Source organism: Echeneis naucrates, chromosome 14 (assembly GCF_900963305.1).
Source record: "Echeneis naucrates chromosome 14, fEcheNa1.1, whole genome shotgun sequence".
NCBI lineage: Eukaryota > Metazoa > Chordata > Actinopteri > Carangiformes > Echeneidae > Echeneis > Echeneis naucrates.
In genome coordinates, this window is record NC_042524.1 from 5,256,527 (window position 1) to 5,284,326 (window position 27,800).

At 43.7% G+C, this 27,800-nt stretch overlaps 1 protein-coding gene across 3 annotated transcripts; it reads right to left on the reverse strand.

Annotated features, from left to right (window-relative positions):
* Positions 1-4,111: 4,111 nt before the first annotated feature.
* stard13a (StAR related lipid transfer domain containing 13a) lies at positions 4,112-27,756 on the reverse strand. 3 transcript variants are annotated; one of them, XM_029518892.1, is made up of 14 exons: positions 27,352-27,756; positions 15,267-15,338; positions 14,191-14,272; positions 12,630-12,693; positions 10,854-12,172; positions 10,197-10,367; positions 9,610-9,769; positions 9,231-9,429; positions 8,711-8,924; positions 8,161-8,275; positions 7,306-7,557; positions 6,807-7,024; positions 6,242-6,418; positions 4,112-6,152 (listed from the first exon to the last, which is right to left on the reverse strand). In XM_029518892.1, exons 1-14 carry the CDS (start codon positions 27,473-27,475, stop codon positions 6,035-6,037), a joined length of 3,285 nt encoding a protein of 1,094 aa, XP_029374752.1. In that variant the 5' UTR covers positions 27,476-27,756; the 3' UTR covers positions 4,112-6,034. The 3 variants fall into 3 exon arrangements, with proteins under 3 accessions (XP_029374752.1, XP_029374751.1, XP_029374754.1); XM_029518891.1 differs by lacking the exon at positions 27,352-27,756 and adding an exon at positions 23,256-24,236; XM_029518894.1 differs by lacking the exon at positions 27,352-27,756 and adding an exon at positions 17,189-17,641.
* Positions 27,757-27,800: the final 44 nt, after the last annotated feature.

The window sequence follows — 27,800 nt, forward strand, 5'->3', positions numbered from 1 at the left end:
TTTGGGCGACTCATCTATTATCTTCATTTTATATTCAAGTCACAGGGCTATGCAACTACCTGAGAATCTTTGGAAAAAAACAGGAAGGTCATTAGGAAGCTAAACCACCCAATTTGTGATGATATAAACAGCGTCTTCGTGGACTCTTATCTTTTAGTCTGCATCACAAACAGTATAACAAAAGGTAGATATTAATCTTATTTCTGGATCCAAAGGATTTAGCCTGAAATGTCAAATAAAAACAACACTTTTTTAATTTGTTATGTAGTTATATATTAATGTTTCTCTCCAATATTCCACATCTTTACACAAAATAATCTGTCACTGTTTTTGCTGGCTTTACAGGAGATGCAGTATATAATTGACATTTTACTTCATTATAGGGAATATTTTTGTTTCATTATAATAGTTAACGAGTTTGAGGATATTTTCAGGGCAGCTAAAAGTGTTTCCAAGGATCATTGGGTAATTATTTTTCTGAAAATGAGATGCTTATCTCTGTGACTCTGTTTTCTCACGCTTCTAACAAGCTACAGTTTCTGCTGGTGAGGAGTCTGGGCCAGAGAACCTGAGGAAGAGTTTGTGTCTAGTTTGAGCATCCAACAGCAAACTGAATTATCAAAAACATGGGGAATGGGTGACATGAATAATGGCTATATTGCCTTTAGCTGGGCCCATTATAAGAGCCTCATATCTTCCATGTTTCAACACTGATATTATTCACTGCCACGATGGCTCAGGACTTTCACCAGCGAGAACAAACATTATCAGCTGCTATAGCAAAATGTGCTGCTGTTAAACTCCTTCAACATGATCGGCTAAAAGAAGAATAGCATGAGCGGTATTCAACTCATTACAATCAGATTAAAGTGATCTAATAGGAAAATCACAATAAAAAGACAAGACATTAAACTTCAAGGCCCCTCTAATCCTTCTGTGTTCATGCTCATGTCCTGAAACTAACTAGGATTGCAAAGGGATAATAAATAGTCTGAAAACGTTCCACTGGAATTTTCACTCAGGGTTTTTTTTGGGTATTTGCAGTTTTACATTTTTGGACTTCCAATTTGAAAATTAACAAAATAATAACCCAGAAACGGATAAGCAGCTGAGGATGAATGAATGAATAGTAATAAAAATCTAAAAAAAAATTGGTAATGTGAGAGCATGTATAAATATATAAATAGTTGGCTAAAATATTCTGATAGTATTTTCGACTAATAGAATAACTCACATTCTTGTTGGGAGGAAAAACAGCATCACACTTAAACCAGCACATTTAAACTGAGTTAAATGGTGTTAGCTAGCCTACATGTAGCATATCTAATTTACTGGCTAGCGAGCTAAAGTATGACCATGTTTTGATTTATTTTTTGTTTGTTGAATAGATTAAGTGGTCGTACCTCAGTAATCGTATTAACATTCAGGGCAGTGGAGTGGCCTCAGTGGTCCTGCAGCAGGGCACTTTCTGTGCACTTTCTGTTGAATGTACACTGAAATTGGATCAAATCCAGTTGTTTTAACCAAGATAATGCTGGAAGATGTTTTTTTTCCCCCAGCTACATATGAGTTCCCTGTTACAATTCAGAAAATCCCACTTTATTCTGGTTAATTCATAAAAATAAAAAAAATAAAAAATTCCACGGGAAAGTTTCTAATTTTGCAGATTCTGATGCAACCCTAAACATAACAAATGTGATCAACTACATCTGAAACTCTGCAAATAAGACACATAATGTGTAAATGAACTGACAGATTCATTATATCCTTATTTCTTAAGCTTCAAACACGGCTCACAAATTTATGTTGCACGCCAAAACCAAGTCATACACTCAAAAGCACTGTACACACAGCTGCCAACACAGCCTCATTAATAATTCATTCACTGGATAATTTATTCATTGATGACCTTATCATGGTCGTCTGGAAGGAGATAGTGGATTATCCAGGCTCAGAACAGACACATTTATTTTTCCCAGCCACTCTCTCTCTCCCTGCCCAGCTTGCATAATATGAACGTGGTGCAAATAAAGAGCACCAGCAGTAAACCTCCAAAGAGCATCACTGCAAACATCAGCGGTCTTCTTAAAATGGTGTGGATGAACTCCAAGCAATACTCCTCAAACAAAACGAAAAATTCATCATTAAATGTTTGCACCGATGCATGGACTAGGTTTTAGTTTTGCATATATATATAAAATATATCCATGCATACAGTGCACAGTGCACACTGGTTGGCGGGAAATGGGCAATAAAAGCAGAAGTATAGGTGAACTATAACTTGCCCTAGTCTTCGCTCTTTATATTCAGAATAAGTCTGATAATAGCACATTGCCATGAGAAACTGGGCTCCCTTATCTCCATTTAATTCACTGAACGGATGTTGGATATGAAGTCAGATATGTGATACATGTTCATTCTCACTGGTGTTATCATCATGTTAATAGTTAGAACTTGACTGTTAAAGGAAGTATTTTTCTAATCTAATGTCTTTACTGCTCTGGCTGCTCTTTTATTTCTGTCTCTGGACTTCAGATATCACCCATGAGGAAGTTTTTGCCAAAGTTGCAGAGGTCAGGGTCACAATACAGTCAGATCTGAACACACTGAGGGAGAACACAAACATTTAGATACAATTTGACTTACACTTCGTCTCCGATGATACATCCGATGTCCATCGTGGAAAAAAAAAAAAAAAAACATCAATGAAGTCTCATGAAAATCGTTGAAGAAGACGCTTCTCGCCGAACTTCCCTGAGAATAATCCCATTTTAACGTTTTCTCCAGTTTCAAGAGACTCTGTTAAGAGTTGTCTGCAAATCCGCTGATGTAATGCAAACACCAACACCTGATATTTGATTCGGGATGCTTTTCATGACACCAGATTACAAAATATAAACAAACACAACTAAAATGGGGTTCAAATTGTGCCCCGCAGTTCACGTGCTCCATGTCAACTTTTTACTTCCTGTTTTCATCCAACGAAACACCAAATTATGGGAACTGTAGTTTCCAAAATGCTTGACGCTTGTCCCCAAATCAATGGCACTGCCAAATGTGACAACGAAAAATAAAATGAGTTATAAAGTCTTACTACGGTATCTGAGACGCCCATCAACATAGTTTTCATCCCACTTCGACCATGTGTTCAGAAACTGCAGACAGAAAGAGCTGATTTAACATTTTAACATGGATACGAAGATTTATGGGATTGTGAAGATTCACTTCCTGTTCTCTCCAGAAGAGGTCACTCTAAATTCTTCTGCTGGGTCATCCTGAGTAGGAGAGCTGATGATCTGCAGCCACCTGTAGTTTACATGAACGTGTAGTTTGTATGAACTTTCATGTCAAATCTAATTTTGTTTTGCATAAATCATGTCCTCATTGTCAACATTTGTTCTCATGTTGGTGTTGCTTCGGCTCCGACAATAGATGTGGATCCATCTGGGAAAAACAATGCTTCATTCAACTTGTAAGTAATCTTTGTGTGTGCGTGTTCTTTGTAGCATGTTGTTGCTCATTTGTCTGGACCTATAGAGTAGTGGAGCTAAAATACTCCCATGGTGCAGAGGATCATTGACATTCAGGAGCTGTCAACAGCGTGCTCTATATCCTAGATGAAATCACTGACTTGTTAAATGAGGTACAAGTTAAAGCAACATTTCATTTATTTCTGTGTTGTTTCAGAGCGAGCTGACACATTGTCTTACAGAGAGGCTGGAAAGAGCAGTGCATGTATTCATACACCTTCATCGTCCTCTGCTGGAGTCACCACGTAACACGGCTAAGTAGGTAAATGTGATTAAGTATTGATCCAAGCAGTGGTGGTTCGGATTCCACCATCCATCCACTGAAAGGACACAGGGAGTGAAAACATCCTCAGCGGTGAATCCCCAGATATTTTCATTCATTCACTTATCTAAAAATATTTTCCTTGGCATACTTTTCCACAGTCATGACCTTCAGACATGAGCAGGGCAACAGCACCACTGCATGGTCACAACAGCACAGGACAAAGCAGGAAAACTAGTCATGATTTAGCTGCAATAATGTCACACAGAGGAATATTTCCACAAAGAGAGGACAACGTTGAATTCTCCAGATTTTTTTTTTTTTATTCTCATGTTTAGAAACAATGGTTCTATTTTCTGTCACTTCGTCAGAAATAACCAAGCATTAATCAGATACTCAGCTCGATCTGGAGCCTCTCCACACACAGCCGGGGAGGGCTTGTGTCAAAGTCACTCATTCATTCTTTGTCCTTCTTCTCACACACACACACACACACACACACAGACTCATGCATACATACAAACACACACATACACACGCGTGCCACTCTGTTCTCCAGGAAACAGTATCCACACAGGATTTTAGTGGCAGTGTAGAGATACTGTATCATAGCAACAACAAAGCAACACTGCCTGCAGCTTAAACAACAACAACAACAAAAAAAAACAACAAAAAAAAAAGCCAAGGCAGCACCATGGCAGAGCAAGCTTTAGTCTGCGATTACTTTTGTAGGATGTTGTGTTGAAAGTTCACATGTCAGCATATCAATATGATAGGAAGACCCAGAAAAGCTATGAAGTTTGACCTGCTGGCACAGAAAGCGTCATGTACGTATGTATTTATAATACAGGCTGTACGTATATATCTAAAACACAGATACACAGGTACACCCAAGCACACGCCCACACATGCTAAATTTCAAACATGCTTCCCAGAAGCCGTGAAATGGTCAAATGTCTTAGACATTGTATAACATGACAGCAAAAAAAGAAAGAAAAAGAAAAAAGCAATAACGATACCATATACTGAGATATAATGACAATAATAACTTTAAAATAACATTTCATTTAGATAAGATTAACACTTAAAATAGTGACAGAGAAGTAAATTAACAATAATATCCAACACAATGTATCCACATTTATACCTGGTGAGTGTTTCATCTTTCTGTGTTGCAGATCCCTCGCGTACTTGTTTTTTCTAGAAACTAGTGCACTTTTCACAACGTGCTGTCATGTACCCAGATTGTACTGATCCTGGTCATTCCCCAAGACAGGGATGTTTTATCCTTTCGGTATCTCTGGAAGGCGCCACAGATTTGTGTTGATGTAGGTCAGGGAGGTCCAGTTTGTCTTAGTTCACTAATAGATTAATCAACTAATAATTGTGTATAAGGTGTAATCATCAGATATTGTCAGTGTTGTTTTTGACTTTGATGGTTTAATCAAAAAAACAGGGGTGAACCTGTTGTTCAGTTTATATGAATTAAAAGTGTCAAAAAGGTTTAAACCAAAATTGTTTGTGTTCGGGATAGACGCATGTGGCACTTGGAAGAGATGGCGCAAAGATAGATTTCTCTAAGTAATCATTACAAATACAGGTATTCTAGATTAAATATGAGTAACATTCATGCCAACTTGGATCGCACATAGTGTACTACAAAAATCTGTTTGCTCTAGTTAGATTATCTGTTACAGTAACAATTAGACTGATATCAAATGAAGCTCTTGAAGATTACACATTGAAACTAAAGCGACCACTCATGATCAGACCTGCTGATGCAGTCTGTTTCACTGGCTCATCTTCTTTCTTTTTTTTTTTACAAGACTTTCAGATGAGGATTTTGAAGAATGATTCAGGGCAATAAATACTGAAAACCCCCCATCCAATTATGTTAAGAGCCATTTATATGAAACATCAGCTTCATAGCTAGTAAAAGAACATGAGTGGTTTCATATTTGGAAACCCATATTTCTTCTATGGTATAAAAATGGCTTGGAAAATGAATAAGTAGTTATATGTTGTCAACGCCAAATACATGACGAAAAACTCTGTGTGTGTGTGTGTGTGTGTGTGTGTGTGTGTGTGAATGACTGTAACTCAGTACAGTTTGGTACAGTAAAGATCAATGTGGCTCAGCAGCATGAAAAGACACCAAGGTCCATTGCCTGGATGATTCCCCTCCTGGGTCACTGGGCATCAGGCCCAGCCGACCCAAGATAAAAGCTTCATTTCCGGGGGCTCAGCTCTTGGCCTCAGTGCTCATCTGATCAAGATGGTGAAAAGAGGAGCGGATCCTCTGGGCTTCGTTAACACACAGATGGCCAAATGCCTTGTTGTACCATTCTGGAGATCTCCCCCTGTAGCAAGCACAGAAAATAACACACATTAGTGATCGCACCGCTGATTATAACCTTCACCAAAGGAGAATTTTTAAATCTGCCCACACCTGAGGTCAACCCTGGAGATATGGGTGAGCCTCGTCCTCGCCGTCCCGCAGGGCTCGAGGAGGTACTGGGACTCCAGTACAACCCCCCTCACCGCTCCCATGCGTGGGCTGTCATCGTGCTCTACAGACACACACACCAGCGCAGATGAGCCTTTGCATAGGTCCGTGCGCCACGATCTGGTGGGGGGCAAGAGAGGCTGTGAGCATAGCTACACATTTAATGTCACCATGTGATAGTGTTAGATATTTGTATCATGACTACTAATATTTGTTCTATACAAACATACAACATCAAAGAGTAATGAAAAATATCTGTCACCGTATCCCCGTGCACAATGTGTTTTTAGTTCAAGATTTAATTTACAGTTTCCAACCTGTGGTACCAATTCATTTGAATAAAACACGTTCATTAAGAAATGCTCCTCTACATTTCAAGAGGTTGGTTAAAAAATTCAGCTAATTATAACTGCTTAGTTGATTCTGTGAGCTGATATTATACGTACTGCTCATATAAATGGAAAATTCTTCAGATAGTAGTTTCTACTTGAAATTTGGTGATACTGACCTTAGTACCACATAGTCACAGCTGGGTTGAGGTGCCATGTTGCAGCAGGAGTACTGGTACACATCTGTCTGTTTGTCCAGCGTCTCCAAAACCTTCTCGTGCTGTAGTTCAGTCTGCCACAGAGGGCGTTCTTTAAGCAGCCGCTGCAGCACCTCGGGAGGCGCCGCGGACACCTCCACAGACACTCGCCACCGCCTGAGAGGGTTTCCATCCCCCACCTAAAGCACATGCACATGGTGAATGTCAGATTTGTGGTGTGCACATGGGAGCTCTATGGCCTCTCTTGTCATTCATAATTTGATTTTGCATACATGTTTTGCTCAGGATGAGGACTAACAATGTGCACGTAAAGCAAAGTGTTAAAATGTTGTGTAATGAGGTTGTTCCAGTGAGATGCCTTCATAAATCCATATAATTCCTGTTTTCCTTCCCCTCCGTCTGTCTTTCCTACCACTCTCAAAATCCCATCATATTCCAGCGGTGCTCAGTGGCCACACACCTTTTTAAATGCGAGTTCAGTATGGTCAGTAGTTGAGCGAGACACCCAGCCTTTGCTCTTATCTCTGGCTTCTTTCAGCAGATTCTGGACCAGGCTGTCTAAGTGTGCATGATAGGATCCTTCCTCGTCCTCCTCTTCGTCGTCCTCATCCACTTCCTCCTCATGAGCCTTGCAAAGCTCGTCCAGCGGGGGCACCATCAGCTCTGCTTCCATGTAGGAGTTGCGAGACTGCGTCACCATCTCCTCTGGTATCTAGAGAACATCCAGAGGACGTGTATCAGTATACATCACCTAACATCACATCAGCTCAGGACAAAATAGGGCCAATTAAACATTTATTTGTTTTGGTGACGAAATTTTATATTTTAGTACCTTATGTCCTCAACTTTTTAAATATTGTCATTCGAGAAGAACCTTTCATTGAAAATATTTCAAGGTTTTTCTTTAGACTAGGAGTACATTAAAAGTAGTTCAGTTCAGAATCCTCTGTGGTTTAAGAAGAGTCAGGTTATCTTAAATTCTTAAAACCACAAAAAACTCAAAAAGTCCCTTTTCATAGACCTTCCAGAAGTTTTTCCAGCAATAAATACACACAGACAATTTCAAGGTAATGATGACGTACAGTTTTAGAAATGAGCTCACAGACAGTTATACGGTGTCCTTGGATAATAACAACTCAGCCGGGGAAACCTCTCTTCACTTCATGTTATTTTTGTCTGCTGCTTTCACATATAAAGATGTGGTCAAACATTATTGCCTTGTCAAAACAATGAATTGTGCAGCTGCAGTCAGTCATTTACCGTTTTCCCTGTCATGGAACAAAACACAAAAGTGCCATAAGTCACAAATCCTGACCTGAAACAGACGCTGACACTCAGTGATCATGTGTGCCAGCCCCTGAGTGGCAGCCAGGTTCTCATTCAGGTCTTTTTGATCAGGGCGGCCTGTGGTGTACTTTCTCTGGATCGACCTTGTGGAGTAGAAACCACACAGGAAGTGAAGAACATAAATTATGTGAGGGCTTGCACAGGACAGATGACACATGACTTGGTCTGCCATGAGGCCAAACAAGATTATAGAACAATAAAAAATTGGGAAACTTTGTATTGTCCTGGCAGAAAATTAAACTGAGGAAGAGAAGTGAATATTGTAGAAATGACAGCAGTAATATTGACTGACATTACTGAAGTAGTATTACAGCTCTGAAAAAAAAAAAAAAATTAGCTCTTAAGAAAACAGGGATGAGACAACCCCGTGAGACATAAAAAGAAAAAAAAAGAAAAAACTAGTAAACAACTTGCAATTCATTTCAAATGGTTAAATGTATTTCCCAAATTAAAAGCAAACATTAATAGTTAAACATTTCTCCGTAAACATCAGTGCCTTCGGCAGCACAGATGTGCACCTTGGTGACAGCGTCTCGTTCTTCAGTATGCTGAGGTGGAAGAGCGAAGGTCCCAAACAAACCGCCAGATTCATCGGCGTCATCTGATTCTCCTCCACCAAGGAAGTGACGTCACGCAGGAAGCAGAGCAGCGTCTGCAGGACCTCCCTGTTTTCATCTGGCATCAACAAAATGGCTGCTCTTACGGCCTGCAGCCTCTGCTCCTTTGGGACATCTGAAGAAAAAAGGAATGGTGGACAAATGAGATCAGTATCAGTATGAAATGAGAACATAGAATTTACAAAAAAAAAAAAAAACTTGATCAAAATGTTTGCTATGTAAGAAAATAAAAGTACCAAAGAACATTAACATTATTTCATTGGCTGGTTGTAGAAATCCACATCCAAACCACTTCACAGGCCACAGCGGCCCGGGGAGTCGGCGGCTGAGGCAGATAACATCAGCTGGGCAGTGGAAGCTTCGCTGATTTGTGCACACCACAACAACGCGCCACAGGATTTGCTGTTCGGAGTCGACTTACACTGGTAGATATGCAGGAAGGTTTCTCCCAGCTTGCTCGTTAGCAGAGGCTCCGGCAAGTCTCTGAAGAACTGTTTGACCATGTCTGCGACGTCGTAAGCCGACTGGTCCTCGTAGCTCACAGAGTCGGGGGAAAGCTCGCACTGCTGTCTCAAAGCCTGAATGCGAGACTTCACGCCAGATTTGCGGAACAATCCCACCTGAGGGAGGAATGATGGGAAGGAAGGAAGTTAAAGCCAGCGGGGAGAGATGGAGGAAAATATAAGGCACAAGGCTTCATCTCAGCTGACTTGTATTTTAAATTTAAATATAGAGAATTAGCACTATGACGAAACAATGTTCAGGCTCCAATCCAGCCCTGTAAAAGCCTGTTTTCTAACCTGGTCCAGACAGTGAGTTCTGAGGTGGCTGAGGGCCTGCTGTAAACACAGAGGGAGTGGAAAACCACAACGCTGGACATGGACGATGAGGGGAACACCAAACACACTCTTCTCTTTGTAGTCTGGCACCTTGATGCGCTTCATAAACTTGGGCACAGACCTGGGAGCGATAGACAGCAAACAATTAGGGAAGTGTGGGGAGAAAGAGTGGCCTGTGCGTTCATTATCTCTCTCTTCATGTGAATGCTGGTCAACAGAATTTCCCTCTCGGGGATAATAAAAATGAGCAGGACTAGTCGTTAACACAAGGATGTTCTTGTGTTTGAGGGTCATGGTGACTGGTGTTTTTCTGCGGATGGGAATCTAAAGCCAGTTTTTGACCAACACTGGTGCCTTTGATTTCTCAGTATCCACGACCTCGTGCTCGCTTCAAGGATCAGAGCAGTGCATGAGGCAGATGCTGTTTTTTAAATGCGCTGATTGTGCATGAAGTTCCTGTCACTTTGTAGAGAAAAGGAGAAAAACATGTGGACAAAGACAAGCAATAACAAACTTTCATGCGGCAGAGAGGCAGCGTGTATACCCACCATGTCCAGCCGTGTTTGTTAGACATTGAGTATTTCTCCATGATGGCTGTGAGGCGGAGCAATGAGAACTTTTGCAGCAGGCTGAGCTGGCCTGCCGATTGGCTGCTGATTTGCAGCGAAGAAACTGGCTGGTTGAGATGATCAGAGGTCCTGAAGCTGGGCCATCGTAGACTGGGATAGTGGAGAAAATGCATTCATGAAAAATGGATGAAAAGTCTGTTTCCATTGATCTAAATACCTCTAAAGACCGCAGGTCAAGGATAATTTTGGCATCTTAGTATTTAGACATCTTAGTATTTTGTCCATATCTTTGAATTGCAGTCAAACTGGGAGATTCAGCTTTGGCCCACTTTAGTTACTGAACCTCACTTTTCATTTGCATTTAAAAGATTATTACTGATATTTTAAAAGCCCTCACCCTCAGTTTTAGCTCCAAATAAATTGGTTTAGATGATCAGGCTGAAGTGTTGTCTTGTTTACAGCCCAACAGTGTTTTTCCTGTCTTATTAGACTTTTCTGTAGGGATAATGCAAGTTCCAAGAACTTGTTGAGCAAAATGTTTTCAGTACCAATAAAAATTAATGCCAGAGCAGTGAAAACAAGACCCGAGTTTTAATGAGCCCAAAGTATCTTTAAAATGCCTGGGCAGCTACTCACCGTGGTCTTGTCAGAGAAGCCCCAACTCCAGAGTCCCGCCTTTCCCGATTGGTCCCTGTTGAATCAGTGTCATTCAAGGAGACGCCATCTCTCTCACCTTCGCTCGGGGTGGTCCGGCCCTCCCCTTCCTCCTCCCCCTCGCCTGTCTCACCCTCGGGTAGCACGCTGCGGCTCCAGTGGTCCACTATTTGTTGCAAGCCGCTGACGTGCTGGATGATGTCGTCCAGGTGAGGAAACAGGTTGTCCTCTTTCTCCAGGTCCAGGAGGTCTCCTGTGCTGGCGTAGAGGTGAGAGCCCGGCACATTGTCGTACACACTCACCCTGCTGCCCCGTGGCGCTCTAGGACAGGGGGGCTTGGAAAGAGGTTTAGCACACCAGAGCTCGCCCCGGTTAGTGTTGGGTGGAGAAGTTGGGTCCTTGGTCTGAGGGTTGTTGTTCTTGTCACCAGGGGAAGGAGCCAGGCTCTCTATGGATAGTGCTTTGGGAAATGTGCCGGGTTTATGGTCTTTGGGGATGTGAATGAGGAGGTTTTCATACGAGTGAAACTGGTTTCTGCCAAACTGGCCCTGCCCCTCAGTCCTCTTACCCTGAGAAGGCAGCTCCATGTCCTCCAGATACATACTACTTCTCTTGTTGGCAGTGCGAGGTTTTGTACACACAGGCTCCTTGACGTTGGGCGCCACCGTCTCAGTGCTGGGACTCACACTCACCGAGGACTGGTCTTTACAATTATCGGTCAGCGTGGCAGCGGAAGTGTCGCCATCAGTTTGGTGGTTGTGCTTCGGGCTGTTCTCTAATTGACAAATGGGAGTGCACTGGAGCATCTGCAGTGCCTGAGGCTCCTCCCCCTGTAACACCGGCCCACTGATGACCAAAGGTGGCCTGCGATTTGAGCTTTTCCGCCTGGTCGATGGGCCCCAGGTACGCATCATTTCCATACGACGCAAAAACTCTTTGGCTTTGCTCCGCCCTCCTTGCCCATGGCGGCTGCTCTTGATTGGCAGGGAGTTGTAGTGTTGAAGATCCCTGGGTGGTTGGTAGGAAGCGGAAAGGGATGCCATAGATATAGAGTCGGGCATGGCGGAGGCAGAGTCCTCACTGTGCAGTGAGGAGATTTCTGTGATTTCCTGCTCGCTCAGGTCTGTCAGCACGCTCTCACTGCTCACTGTGCTGCGCAGGCCCTCCCCCTGACCTGTCGGGCTGCTCTCATTGGTGCTGTCCAACAAGAAGTCTTGTAGACGAGACCAACGCCGGCTACTCCACTCAAATGTCCACCGTTTGCTGATAGCCAACGGGTCATCTTCATCAGAGTCATCACCCTACGGAAGGATACAGGAAGCATTAGGTGCACAGTCGAGGGTTATAAACATTTCTTAAAGGGAATTATTCTTTGAACATATTTTTTTGTTTTTGAGTTTTCATTGTGTACATCATTAATCGTTAGTTTACTTCTTTTTCTGTGTGGGTTGGATGGATAACTGCCCCTGCCATCATTCCTACTGGGAATCATACATAAGGGTTCATGAGTCCGTTTAGGGCCATTAGTCTTCATTGATCCAGTCTGATTACCAAAACTCCCCTCTGCCATGAGCCAACTGGACTAAATGCAAATGTACCAGGATTCGATGTGAACTCAATGTGAGCAGCAGCACATGGTGAATCCCCTTTGAACTAAATGGCGGCACATTTGCAGATCTGTATTATAAAGCCGAGGCAGTAAAACTATGACTATAACTACTAAATAAAAAAAAACAAAAAAAACAAACACAGACTTACTTTCTTTTTGGGGTGGCTGACATCCAGTTTCATGGAGGCACACTTGTTCAGAGTATTCAGACGTCTGCAAAACACACACACAGAAACATATTAACACAGTCAATCAAACACGCTGGAGCTGCTGGGTTTGATAAACTCTTTCATTTGTCTTCTTCTGTCCCTGTCTATCCTCTCCTCTTCCCCAACCCTGCCTTTCTCCTCCCATCTTTGTGTTTCCTCCATTTATTCAGCCCTCCCCTTCTCAAGCATCGTTCTATTGGGACCTCTCCACTGACTCAAGGAGAACCCCCCCCCTCCAACTCCCTTCATTTATCACCCACTCCCACCCCTCCCTTTTATTTCCATACTCTGGAGTGCTGGGGGCAACTTCCTCAGAACAAAAAATGTCTGTCTGTAGACTGCACCCATCCTTCCCACCCACTGTCTCCCCGTTTCTGCAACTGCAGGGATGTGAGCAGCAGCTGGATGGGAGGGTGTTGTCTGTGCTAGGATCACTAAAACATGTTTTGGGGCTTATGGCCTCTGTCATTTGAAAGATTTCAGCCTCTAATGTGATGAGGAATCGTCATTTGTACGCTGTTTACTTTCTCTATCCTCTCATGAGAACTTCTTGTTGCTAAACCAGGAAAACCCCACTAGGAAACAGAGATCCGTCGTATCAACTGTCTTTCTGTTTGAAAGTAACATTCAAGTTGGAAAATATACAGAGGAAGTCGCTGTAGTCTCCACACCCTATATTTGTGCTGCAGGATGGTACAAACAGTTCTTGACACATATATTCATACAGCTTTAGAAGTTTATGCTTCATACAGTGCGTGTTATCACGTCGGTAGACTAGAAAATGAAACATTTAAACACTTCAGAAAAACGTCAGGTAAATATGAGACCTCCCTGTAATTGTGTTTTATAGCTCCTGAGACACATCTCAGGGGGTCTGATGCATATTCTCTCGCAGTATAACTGTTAGGAATCACTAACGCTATAATTACCCACCCCTCAATCACAGATGCTGGGAAGGTGGTGGTGGTGGTGGGGTTGGGGGGGCATGAAGGGGGGAAAAGATAAAGGAGTGACAGAAAGGAGATGGGTGTGTGCTGGTGTGCACAAGGAAAAGGTCAATGAGAGGAGGATGGGAGATGTGAAACACAGAGATCATAGAAAGTATAAAGGCACTTAAAACACACACTCGAAGTCATCTGGTCGAAAACACTGGCAGCCCCTCACTCCTTCCATGTTACCCTCACCCTTCAACACCCCCCTTGTTTTGCCCCCCTGAGGGTGTCCTCTCTTTGAATGGGAGATCAGAGCGTGGCATTGGGGAAGGGAGGTGACCAGATGAAAGGATGGGTGTCTGAGAGGGAGACAGAGGGGTGGGGGCGGGGGTTCATTAAGGGTCGGGGTCAGACGCCTAATGATTAACAGTTCGCACCAGGCTGCAGGGACAAGTCGAAGTAGAGGAGCCAGTGGGACCAGCAAAGGATTCTGGGATTTTATTGGTGTTAAATGAGGTTTGCATCTGCCTGGCTGTGTAAGCATACCGTATGAATCTTCATGTCCTTACCGGCATAGAGGCTCCACAAGATCCCGGTCCAAGAAGTCGTGGTCCCGTTTCACGGATGGAATATCAATTGGAAACTGGGAATCTGGGAGGGAAAAATTATTTTTAAAAAAAGAGCAAATGTCACGTTAAGTTAATAACAGACAGGAGAGAGAAGATAGCAGTTTGGTGTCTGTGAAGTCTGAAGACACGACGGCTGCTGCTGCTACAGTTAGTACCTGTCATCTGCAAATGGAGTTGGTGAAAAAACACACAGACAGACAGACAGACATTTTCTAACCCCAAAATAACGTCCACAGAATGACAATGCCAAAATGACTCAAGGCTTTTATTTTGGCGATTCTCTGTGTGTGGTGGCAGACTGCAGGCATCATGTGAACCCATGGAGCCGCCACAGAGTCCCAGAGGTCGGCATCCATAACCCCCCATTACTGGAACTCACAGCATTTTGTCAGAGAACAGTGCCGTGTGTGTCCGTGTGTTTGGGTATGTGCGTCCTGCTAAAGATGCACTGCTGGATTTTAAGAGCTACTTCTTGGATTACTGGGGCCATTTCCTGTTTGTGCCTCAACTGTATGAGGCTTGATGACCATTGCGTCAATGAATGCATGTAGATTTACCAGAAAGGTAGAAAGCTGGCAAATGGAGGAACACAGACTGAGAAAACACAAGCACACAGAAACGTGTGGGTGAGTTAAGGAAAGGGTAGACGGAGAAAGGTGGACGAAAGGAGAGAGAAGGAGAATCTGTGAGAGTCCCAGCAGTGATAACAAGGCCTTTCCCATGACCCCTCCCTCTGGACAGGAACTGAAGCCTGGAAATAGAATACATTGGCTAAGAAGATGGGGTAATGAAGATGAAGGAATTTTACAAAGAGAGAGAGAGAGAGAGAGAGAGAGAGAAACTGAGATGATGGAAAAAATAAGACAGGAGGTGGAGGAGAGGTCAGACAGAGAGAAAACTAAAAACAGGGATGAACAAAAGGAGAGAAATTAAAAGCTGAGTGTTTATGTGAAGCAAGGCAGCTGGGTAAATTCTGGTTTTTGGCTATTCTGTGTGTGTTTGTGTGTGTGTGTTACCTTCATAGAGCTGGGCGTACTGTGGAAATCCCGCTGCTCTGAGCCAATCGCAGGCCTCCTTAGCCTCAATCTCTGTAAAGCAAAAATAAAGCAGTAGAGGTATGTTGATTACAAGCATAGATTTGGCATTTAAGGTTTTAGCGTGCAATACAAAATCTGAAACCAGTTAGGAGTAAAGGAGCTAATATCACATCGTATTAATGGAGGAAAGTCCCACATTATTAAATTTCCCTCCTGGAATTCCAGCGGATTGATGTCTTCTCCATGCACAGCTTGATGAGCTGTGTTAATAATTTGCTCTTTGGAATATAAATAGATGGAGAGTCGAGGACAGACATAAAGAATGAATCATTGTATTTTTCTGTTTTCCTTTTCCCAGTTTTTTTTAGCGTATGTGGGAGAAACATCTCAGAGAATTAGAGTTTCCTCTAGGATTTCTCAGGAATGATGGGATTGGAAAAGCTGGACGTGTGCCAGAAAGGGACGGTGATTTTCTTGAGAGGACAAAGGAAGCAGTTTACACGGTTTAACATGAAATATCCTGCTCTTTCACACTGCGTCCACTCAGATGAACCAGCAGCCAGGTTTCAGCTGTTATTGCATAAATTTAACAGGCCTTACACATGGCACCACACCCCATTAGGTGCTGCCGGCGGCATTACGAGACATTTTACAGGCATTTGTTTTACTACTTTTTTCCGCTTGCATATGTATCGCTCAGACTGCAAAACTGGCAGCACTCAGATCGGCAAGTGTGTGCGTGTATATGTATGCTTTCTTTTTTAGTGGACACGGATGAAAGCAGAGATCTGTGCTCATAAACATATTTGGATTATTCTGATTTGCAGAGGAAAAACACTGCAGACTCCAAATGCACTCCCAATGTTTCTCACCATCGCACTGATACAGACAGGATACACATATATGTGCCAAACTGTAGTAACTTGTAAAAGCTACAAGCAGAAATGAAGAAAGAACAAGAAGAAACAGCTTTAGGGAAAATTATCAAGTTGAAAATGATTAACCTCAATTATAATACAGCGACATCACTCTCAGTAATGAGAATGGTTGTCAGCTGAGGGCATGTACCTTGTGAAGGCCACACAGTCCTACAGAAAGCTACTAGATCCACATTATGATCAAACCAAAGTCATAGATCTCAACGCTATTAATATGTCAGATTTCATTTTAATGCCATGGCCTAGATTATTCCTTGAAAAACTGAACAGTTTGAACCATGAACATGGGAAATTCCATGATATGATCCTTTAATCCACAACTAAATTTAATGGGTTCTTCTCTGTGCCATGTTTGGTGCAAATCCGTTCATTAGATCATAAAATATAACACCGTTTGTGAAAGTTAAAAATATATTAAAAAGAAAAACCCACCAAGAGCGGCATTTAAATTCGAGAAACATCCCTTAAGCAGTTCTTTACCTTCTTGCCTTACATTTACTTTTGTTGCACTAACTCTGCAACAAATTCTGAAAAAAGTATAACCCAATGAACCAGATTCATATTCTGATCCTGACGTTTATTCCTGCATCATCCTCATGTCACCGTCCTTTTATCATACCTCTTTCCAAACCCCCTTCATTCACCCTCACTTGTCTCATTCATTGGTTTGAAGGTCCCGGCAAAGAAGAGAACAGCGCAGAAACACTGGAGACAAAGTTCCGTCTCCGTCTTTACCATCAGAGATGAGAACGATCACGGGAAATGATCCTGTCACCGCAATCCAGCAATTACTTCCCTCTCCCAACATTCTCAGCATAACTCCCCGCTCTAAATCACATATGAGGCAACACATGGGCAGATCATGAAAAAAAAAAGAAAAGGAAAGAAGCAACACACTTAAAATAGATGATAGAAACCAGAATTCCAGCAAGAAGCAGGAAACACCGAGAAGTGAAAACTTACTCGAAGCCTTCATGGTGATGACATACTGCTATTTCTTTCTCCTTTGCTCAGACTGAAGTTTCCTCTCCGTCCCATCACACATCCATTCACTGCCATCCAGCTTTCCATCAAGTGGCAACTTTCTGTGCCTTCCTTCCTCGCTGCCTTTCCAACCCCCCTTGTGTTTACAACTGTGCCTCCTTCTACCGGCCTGCCCCATGCAGGTCCTTTCTTCCCTCTAATTTTCTCCTCAGCTTCCTCTCTCACACTTTCTGCTTTGTTAGGATCCACATACAATATCTCTCTATTTTTACAGCTCTCTCTGCTTCGGGACTTTCTTCTTCTTGTCTCGTTTTTTTTTTTTTGTTTTTTTTAGTTTCTTGCCTTTTCCTTTGTGCTCATTCTCGGGTCCATCTCTTTCGACATCCTGATTATCATTTCTTCTTTACCTCCCTTCCCCTTGTCTTAACCTCATCTTTCTCTCAACAAAAATGTTCCCACTAAAAAAAAAAAAAAAAACTCCCTCACACATCCTCCTCAATCCCCTCATCACCTTCACATCCTTTTTTCCCACTTTGATCCAGCGGAAAGCCACATCTTCTTTGCCATCACCAGAGCTGATAGTGTCACATCTAATCTGTGGAGGAAATGGCTTATTTCAGCAGCGTTTCCATCAGCCAGCCCCCTGAGGTCACAGACTGTCAGCTGGTGGATACTAGCTTCACATGTCAGCCAAACCCATCCTGGAAGGCGAGCAAGGAGACTCTGACCTCGTCCTCCTTCAGCAGTTTACTGTACAATACTTCAGCAACCAGATCTGTGTGTGGGAGGGTGCAGTGTTTATGCACACACATACATCGCACACACCCCGTCAGACATTTAGCACAGTCCAGATGTTGCCCCCAGTGAGTCAGAGAAAATGTGAAAAGGATGAGACAGACAGACAGCTGGGGCGGGGAGGGCAGTAGACATGGACAGACCCTGTGAGAAAACTGCAGGGAGGAAGACATACCACAGCCGCTGCTCATTCACTGAATCCGACATTTCGAAAATATTCAGATTATCCCAGATTACAACCATCAGAAACACAACGGTCAAACTGAACAGGTTGACATGTTTCTTTGCTGCAGCGAACGCAGAAGCTGCAGTTTATTTTCAGGCAATCCCACACACAAGGTTGTGGTCCCATAAAGTCAACAAACGCGCAGTCTATTTCTGTTTGAGTGGAGTTGCTTAAAAACTACAGCACTAAAGCAGCTTTAGCAAAGGAACCAGTGAGCCACAGACAGACGTCAAGATGTTATCATATTCATATCAGCTTGTTTGCACATTTTCAAAAACCATCGTCCAAAACTGTTTCTACCAACAGCTAAATTTGGGATCCGTATGGCGCAGTGGTCACAGCAAGACGGTTCTGGCCTCTCTGTTTACATGTTCTCTTGGTGAATTCGGGTTACATGATGACTTCAGGTGTGAGCGTATCTACGTCTGTTTATATGTCAATATGTTGGCCCTAAATATTCACTTATCAAATCTGAATCGTTCCGTCTGGTCTAACTAGGGATGTAAAGTGGAAATACGAAATCCAAATGTGATACATCAACAATTGGTTTAAAATTGTTACATGCTACATCTACAAATAACATTTGCACTACCTTTCTAATGCTGATTTCAAAAGTAATCACTACACATACAGGCTCTGTATTCCCCAGATAAAGTGGTACACTTCAGCACAGTGTTTGTGCATGAGTAATTGCCAAAGCCTCTTTGTGTTTGTGCACAAAGGTGTCAAGTGGCAAAGCTCCTGTCAACGTGGGAACAAAGCACTTCTATTCATCTGTGCAGAATTTAATCAAGAGATTAATTAGTACACAAACATGTTATCAGAGGTCCACAAGACACACCAATGCACGCAGTCAGGCAGCGCTAATCCGAGCTGCCTACCGTGCTTTTCCTGCAGCCTATTCCATGTTGCTGCATTCCTGCAGTGTAGAATATATGACAACAGGCAGCAAGCCACCAGAACAACAGCAGGGAAGGTAGACAGATGGTCTGTGTGAGTATGTGTCTGACTGTGCGTGGGTGTGTGAATATGGACATCCATGTATGGGACAAAAGGAGCTGTAAGGTAATTCATTACATAACAGGGTGCCCACTAAGTTATATAACACACTGAGTCAAAGCACCCCAACGTACTGACAGCTTCTTTTTTTCTTAAGGTGTTAGTTCACCTTTCTTTCCTCCAGCTTTCTATTTTCATCCTGCAGCAGTAACCTTGACTTTCTGACAGCCTTTTCTCAGTGTTATGTCTGTCTTGTACTGGCTCTCAAGGACCCTGAAGTGCCTCGTATGACATCAGTTCCTGTGCTGAAACTCCCGAGTGTCCAGAGCGGCATGTGAGCTAAGAACAGCAACAGGAAGTCCCAGGACTGAGCATGTCAGTGGAACTCAGCTGGGACTACTGTACAGATGTCCACGAATGAAAAATGAGCAGCAGCCTGGTATATTAAAATGTTGTTTAACTCAAGATCAATTACATAACAAGAAGATCACTGATAAGGGGCGGAGAAAAGTTTGTGAAGTCTACACAGGCACAAACTGAGCAGGCTTAGACGTATTACACACACACACACACACACACACACGATGCCTGGAAAGCAGCCATATTCCCACATAAGCTAAAGCACTTAGTCCCCCATGTTTAAAGGTCATAAAAAAAAAAAAAACAGTATAGAAGGGAGTGGAGAAATGAGAGGAGTGAGGGAGGGGGGTGAAGTCAGGGAGGGAGGGATATGTCAGTCCTGTCCGGTGCGGTTCATCAGGGATGATGCTGAGTCCTTAGAAATGTGCTGTGAAACAGAATCAATGCTGGCACCACATCAGCACAGGTTCAGGCACAGTGACTGAGGACTGACGAGCCGGGGATATAAAGTGATGGGCCGCAATTAGCCATAATCATTAAGAGCACCGTGGTGAGTTACCACACTGTATTAATAGGAGTGATGACGTAGGACAAGGAAAAAGGGATGTGACTGGGCTGTGTTTGCTGGTTGTGTCACTTTTTCTCCAGCAGAGGGGGTTAAAGCAGCATGAGACAGCAGTGTATTTGCATTTCCAAAAATTTGCTACACAGCTTCAGGCTATGGCTGGAAGAAGGCGAGTGAGATGACTGTGTGTATGTGCCACATCTTATTCCCTTTGCCTTTCACTAATCTGACCTGAGTGGAAAACATTAAGTGCTTAGCCTGGAGCGGCAGTCAGCAGCGCCCTGCGGTTTGGCAGAGCACCAGTAGCTTTGGTGAGCATGTCAGTGAGTGATAGATACTGAGCTGTTACTCAATTCAGCGAGGGCTTGTAAGAAAAAAAAGCTTCCACTTATTACTGATAAGTGTGGAGACGAGGTGAACCATCATTTTAAAGGCAGTTTATTTCAATCCATTAAAAACTCCAGAGAGATGTTGTAAGATGAAGAAGGCGCTCTTCATCACCTTCAAAATGCCAACTGGGGGATGACCATTTGGACAGATCCTGACTCATCCTGGCAGGGGAGTTCACTTCCATCATACGTGATGTACACACTGCAGCATAACACGTATGCATATATGTTCTCCAGTTTATACTAACCAGAAATGACTTTATAATCACATTGCTTTGAAACTTAACAAAAGGCAAAAAGATGCTTGTGAGTACTTTTATTATATGACTGTAATATTTAGATATTTAGGTGGGTGCAACCTTCAGGCTTTTGAGACTGAATGACATTTATATCACGTGCTTTTCCTGCGAAGACAGGTCAATATGTCTGCTGTAAAAAAAAAAAAAAAAAGCTCCTTAATTTCCTTTGTGTGTTGCACCATGGGAAAATAGAAAGAAAAAAAAAAAAACAACAAAATCTTTTTTCTTTTTTAGTATGATTGCTGACTGTTATGTCATGAGGAATATACTCTGCTGCCATTTTTCCAGTGTGAACAGACTGTGCCGTGAAAACCTGCTTAGCTTTGATATTTATTATTTATTGTTTATTGTGGATTTGGGACTCAGCGATTGCATTTCCCAAGAAGCTAATGTTCAGGAACTTTTCCCAGGAAAACAAATTCCTCCAGTGCATTGTGAATTTTCCACAGCAGGGCCAAGTAAAACAATATGTTTCCAGTTAAGTGGTTTTGAAAACGCATCCTTGACCAATCGGCCCCACCCCCAAAGCTCCTATACCATCAGAGTGCAGGCTGAGGACTGTTTGTGGATGAGACTATCTCTCCCCTAGACTCAAGAAATTCCGGTTCCTGGGGGACTGAAATCTTCAAAAGTCCCAGCAGTGGAAAGGGACCTTGTGTTAGATTTGCTTGTAACCTCACAAACAATGAGCTGCTTCCAGAGAGCAGAAGCAAGTTGTAATCACACTCGTCCATCATATCAAGTTGATGTGGCTGACTTGTTTGTGGCTGGTTAGCACATCCAGACACACACCAACATCATCCTGCCTTATGAGCTGTGTTTGTGGACAATGATGACAATTATGTTACATTCACACCGCTTTTAACTCCAGAGGGAAATATTGGGCTTTTTGGTTGCCAAACGCTCAACTGTGTTCACTACAAAGCTCTCATTTGGTTCCTGGCAGGAAACACACAGCGTAACATTGTGTAGCGGTGTCACACATGGTCAGTGTCGTGCTGTGATTGTAAATATATTGACAACAGCTGCTGTAAAATATCACCCATCTGCACACGAACCCTGTACATAAATAAATGTATGTAGTGGGGGAAACCATGTAGAATAAGATATGGACCAAAAAAGTATTGCTTTTAAGAAGAATCAGATGTAGGTTTGGTCGGGTCACTGAGTTCTTTTTTATTTAAGTGTGTCCGACAGTCGAACAGCTGCTGAGAAGTGGAATGTAACTGTGTGTGTGTGTGTGTGTGTGTGTGTGTGTGTGTGTGTGTGTGTGTGAAAAAGAGAGGGGCAGAAGAGATGATTGCAGAAGAAGATGCAAAAAGTATGCACAAGTGCAAGAGGCAGGGAGTGAAAGTTAAATAAGTCATACCATTGCTCAAACCCAACACAGGCATAAACTTGCTCCTCCGTCTACATTCCTCAGCAGCTGTAACACTCATTTCTCTCTCACTTTCCAAAGTTTAAGCAGGGGAGAAGAAGAACCGACACCCACCACAAGACCTGACACGTTTCTGATCCTTTATCAGACTGGTGTGCTGCCCCCTTTAAAAAAAAAAAAAAAAAAAAAAAAAAACTCACCCCAGAGTTAATTCACAATTAATTCAGCTCAGATAATAGGAGCCAGCAGACCAGCCCAAGACTGCTGTGGCAGTTTCATGAACACCAGGATGTTCTGTTTACTCCCCGGGAAACGCAAGTCATGTGACAGGAAGTTAAGGAAGTAACCATGGAATACAAAGCTGATGAGTTTGGTAGGGGAGCGGTAGACGAAAACAAAAACACAATAATGTAGTCCTTTAGGGTTTGTTATGACTTCTCCCAGAGTTATGAAAGACATCTTTAGAGGAGAAATGGAACCATGCGTCCGGCAGAGAAAAGCCAAAAGGACGTGGGAGTGCTGGAAGCCTTAAGTGTGTAAGCTCGTGCAAGTCAAAATCCTTAAAAAGCCTAATGAAACGAACGATAGACGGATTATTCCTCTGGGAGTTTTTGTCTTGATTTCCCTGCTGTGAAATAGGTGAAATACTGAAAAGAAAAATTCTCACTGAAGAGGTCTATGTTTTAAAACTGAAAAACTTTTTTCAACAAAGCGAACATTGTTTGAACCTGCACCCACACCACGGGACAAGCAGATGAGCAGGTTCTTTGTCCAAAGGAGGAAAGAAAACCTGCCGAATACTTAAAAGCTTCAACAATTAACTCCAAATATTAAAAAATGATAACGCCAGTGTTGGACCTAAACTTTTCCCATCTCTATTTTGTAAGAAACACCAAATTTGGAGGAAGAAATACAAGCAATGATGATAAGATGATATTTATATTTTTTCTCGAAATATGATCCAAATCAGTCACAAATCTAATCACATGATGTCATAACAGATTATAACTCCTTCACAGCTCTTTCTGTGTCTACCTTGTGCCAGCCTCCGCAGCAGCTGCTTGCGGGCAATGATGCGGGAGAGACGAAGGGCAGAGCGCCGTTTGGGGGTCTCACCCAGCCTCAGGTAGTAGTCCTGCCCGTCAGGTGTCATGGCCTCCAGGCAGGCGCTTTCGTTGGTGCCGTCGCCATCACTCTCACAGTCGTTACTGCCGCCCTTGGCCCTGTTGTCCGTACTGTCCGCAGTGTCATCAGTTTCCATACTCCCACTGTCTCCAACATCAGCACTGTCCGACATCTCCTCAGAATCGACAGTGTCAGCGCTTTTAGCTTTGTCCCCCACGTCGCCTGCGATGGTTGCACTTGTAGGGTGTTTTATTTTTCCAAGAACAGCAGCACCAGTAATATCCTCGCCTCTGGCCGTTTCTCTTGTGTTTGCATAGCCCACCGTTTCAGCATTGCTGTTTGCTGTGTCTTCTTCCCTGACAGTATTTGCTTGGTCTGCACCTCCACAGTGTGCTGAAGTAGCCACACTCATACCGATCATACTGCTGTCCTCCACCTCCATAGCATAAAGGTGCAATCCTCACTAACTTACAAGCCTTGCTCTCTCTCACCCTGATGAGTTGTTGTGTGAACGCTCTTTGTGAATTCCTGCCTCTGACATGCCCTCACTGGAAGCCAAATCAGCTCCCCTCCCGCCTCCTCCCTTCAGCTCACCATAGTCAAACAAACACACAAGCCTCATCACACCACCTGACTCAGATGACAAACCTCGTTTCTCCCCCGCACACTAGCACATGGTGATTTCTCAGCTGAGATGGGAGGACGACTCACAAACTGTTGCTTTCACAAACTCTTTCCTTTTGGTCATATGACCAGCAGCCAATGGCATGAGAGCTCAGGGAGCAGTGGTCTGCTTCCTGAACCTCTGCCAAACCAAGAGTTTGGTACATACCTTGGTCATATGTGCGCGCATGTGTGCAAGTGTGTGTGTGTGTGTGTGTGTGTGTAGGGCATATCTTGGATTGGAGTTGTGGTCAGGCCTGGAGAAAATCACTGTCCCAACGGCCATGTCCCAGTGTAAAAAGGGAAAGGGCAGAACAATGGGGAGTACGTGGGTGTGTGACTCTGAACTAAAGAATGTATGTAGGACCGAAGCTATTGTTGATAACGCTGAGTAGAACTGTATCGCCATTGAGAAACGTTCCCTTAAATCCACACCATCAACTTCATACCACGTGTTATTTAGCATAACCGCTCCAGCATGTATGCACCACCCACATTCCCTACCCGGGGCTCAGATGGCAACACATCCAAAAAGGGGCTGTTGTATAGCAGATACAGTAAGCAAAGCTAATGCTATGCAGTAGCTGAGTTAGCTGATAAACGTATGGAATGCAGTGAAAGGAGGACAAAAGTTCCTGCTTTGACCTGTTTGTCTGAACGGGGACGTGCCTGGACGTGGGGGGGGGGGGGGTCATTTTAATTCATTTTGGGGGTGCAATAGGTGGGGGTGAGGGTGGAAATGGGGGTTTCATGAGAAAAGTAGTTCATGGCAAAGTCCATTTTAGGTCAGCAGGCTGTCATCCTTTCTCAGATACATCGATGCACACACCTGATTTCACAGCATTTCCGACTACGGCTCAGAACGGTATGAAAGGCCAGAAATGTGCATTAATCACATCCCAGAGTTATGCTCAGTCACATGAAGTCAGTGAGATTGTGAAATATTAAATCTTTAATTTGATTGGATTGGATTAGACTGCCCTCTGGAGGCAATCTCAGAAATAAAATATAACAGTCTACATAAACTGACTTAAGTAAAGAAGGTGAAAACACAATCCAAGCACTGAGCTAACATTACCATGGGTGCAGCTTCACAGCAGGCTGACACAGTAAATCGATACTGAGCTAAATAAATGTGTGTAAATGGACTGGCACTGGGCTGTAGTAAGTCACTCAGTAATATAATAACCATCCCTGCTGATGGCCGGGCCAACTAAAAAACCTGCTACAGTCATATGAGTAAAGGTGAAGGAAAGTGAAAATATCCAATATCCAGTATCATATATATTATAATGGAACAAAGCCAAGTTCAGACTTAGTTACAGCCAAAGGACTCCATTTCTGAAAACCTCAGTCTCAAAAGAGTCAACGAAATTATTTAAAAAATCTGAATAGCAGTAAACAAGTTTTCATCAAACTCTTTCCTTAATCCAATACAAAAGCCAAACAGCAGGATCTGGCATATTGTGCAGCTGTACAGGAAGCATCGCTGTAAATAACATTTGTTGTGGAAAAACACTGAAAGATCTTTCCTTCTAAAATGCTGCCAAAAGCTGACTGAACCACCTGACTGTGCCTGTCCCTAATTTATTGACACAGCCTTCAGATTATTTCTGAAAGATCGAAGCGGTTTCTGAATTCCTGGTGGACACGCACTGTGACCAGCAGAAAAGCCCAAAGAGACACAGAGACAGATCGCAACAGTCACTGCTGAATATTCCCAACATGGCTGTGACAGATTGATGCAAACCCAAACATACATGTAAACACGCACACACACTACCACTCACAACAAAGCAACCAAGACCCACAAATCCCACACGCAAAGGGAGATCCCACCCCCACCGCTAACCTGAAAGTCTGAGGGATTACAGCTAAATCCAGGTGCTATTGTGAGCTCTCATTTTTCACACACGCGCACAAACACACAGGTGATTGAATTGAACCACAGATGCAATTAAATATATTTCGGCTTTTCAGGACTCCCATCTGTCTATTTGAGTCCATCCATCCATCTGAGCAGTTGTAATTTATAGTTCTCTTCCTATTAAGTACCCAGTGGTCTTATTTCTGCCGCACACTGGTTGTTACTGTTTCCTCGTGCACCTACATTGTTTAATTTTTATATAATTTTATGATATTGCACGAAATGATACGTTTCTGGGGTCGGCACCGGCTCAGAAAACCAAACACATGAAGTCAACAGTTTCAGTGAATAACTGACTAACTTAAATATTTTCCAGTCTCAGAGTGGAACATTCACTCATTCACTGCTGAATACCGAACACCAGCATAACGGTAAGGCCAGATGTGCACATTTTTAGGACCCCCCCCCCCCCCCCCCCCCCCCCACCCCCATCTCCATCTCCAATTCTGATCCAGGCAGATGTGAACCCTGTGCCTTGTGAGCTGATGGGTTAAGCAGTGGGGTGAGGCGGGGTGGCTGTGGGGGTTTAGTTGGTTTTGAGGACATGGATAAAGAGATGAGAAATAAAAGGGGGGGGGGGGGGGCAGGGGGGAGATTAGGGGAACAGCAGGTGTCCTCTGATGCTCCATTTGACCAATATTCCTCCCTTATTAATCACCAAAGCAATATTCATCAGGGTTAATTATTACCCATCATGCAACAGCTAAAACAAAGCCCGAGTGGCACTTTGGGAGTAATCACTCGGGCTTTGACTGACATCTGTGCTGGCTGCGTGTGCAGGACCGATAAGGTCGCTTCATTTGCTGAAGAGGTTGGTATCTCAGTAATTCTATTAAAGCAGACAGCTGCAGTTGGCTGCCTGTCTCCATCCCTCCTCCTCACCCTCCTCACCCTCCTCACCCTCTGACGCACAGTTGAGACGAAACATCTAACTCTGCGCATCATCCAGGCCACGGAGCCAAACTGGCTGACCCCCCCCCCCCCAAATAAATAAATAAATAAATAAACCTGCTGCATTGGCGTGCACTTCAGCATATTTAGACCTCATGCATTTAGAGGAAACCTGAACCCGGACTCTTCAATCCTGGTCCTGATCAGGACACGTCCGCCGGAGAACTGGGACAACAAATACAGGGCAGGCCGTCCGGACCTCTCCTGTCCGGACCCCTCCTGTCCGGACACCCCCCCCCCCCCCCCCCCCCGGTCCTCCACGTGCCTCCGCCGCCTTCAGCACTAAATTTGACAATGACCTTCCCAAAATATCGGGGCGCGCGCTGCGCGTGCTCACAGGAGCATAACACAGACTGCAGCGGATAAACTTTAGTCCGTTATGTTTGAGATAAGACGAATCCAAACAGTGACAGACAAAAGATAAACAAGATAAATATTCATCAGGTCTCAGCTCGGCTCTCTGACCTGCCAGCCGCCTCTCCCGGACATTCCTCCACAGCAGATCCCAAGCCTTGGACGTGGAGTCCCGCAGCTGCTCGCTGATCGACCGCCGCAGCTGCAGCTTGGCAGGCTTCCTCTGGCTGCTCATTGCGGCGCAGCCGGACGCATATTTCCCGTTTAATCCGAACCACAGCTCCGGGCTGCCGCAGTGGTCGGCAGCGCTTCACCTGGAAATCTGCTCCTTCAGCGCTGCGTCACCTCCCCGCACCGGCTGCTGGCCTCACTGATGCAGCGTTTCGGTCCCCTCATCCGTCATCTGTTACTGAGGCGAAGGTGCAGAAATGTTTCAACACAACTTCAGCATGAGAGGCTGGAGCTCTGACAAGGCGAGCCAGATGTGAGAGGCGGTTTCCCCACTGCCCGTGTAGGTCTCTCTCTCTCTCTCTCTCTCTCTCTCTCTCTCTCTCTCTCTC

What these genes read in the sequence shown, in the direction of transcription:
- stard13a (XM_029518891.1), bottom strand. Translation starts at nt 23,787, where the DNA reads ATGGAGGTGGAGGACAGCAGTATGATCGGTATGAGTGTGGCTACTTCA. An exon ending in TCAGCCACCCCAAAAAGAAA is followed by an intron (nt 12,173 to 12,629) that starts GTAAGTCTGTGT and finishes ATCCTTCCGTAG; the next exon opens with GGTGATGACTCTGATGAAGA. An exon ending in GCTTCTCTGACAAGACCACG is followed by an intron (nt 10,368 to 10,853) that starts GTGAGTAGCTGC and finishes CCACTATCCCAG; the next exon opens with TCTACGATGGCCCAGCTTCA.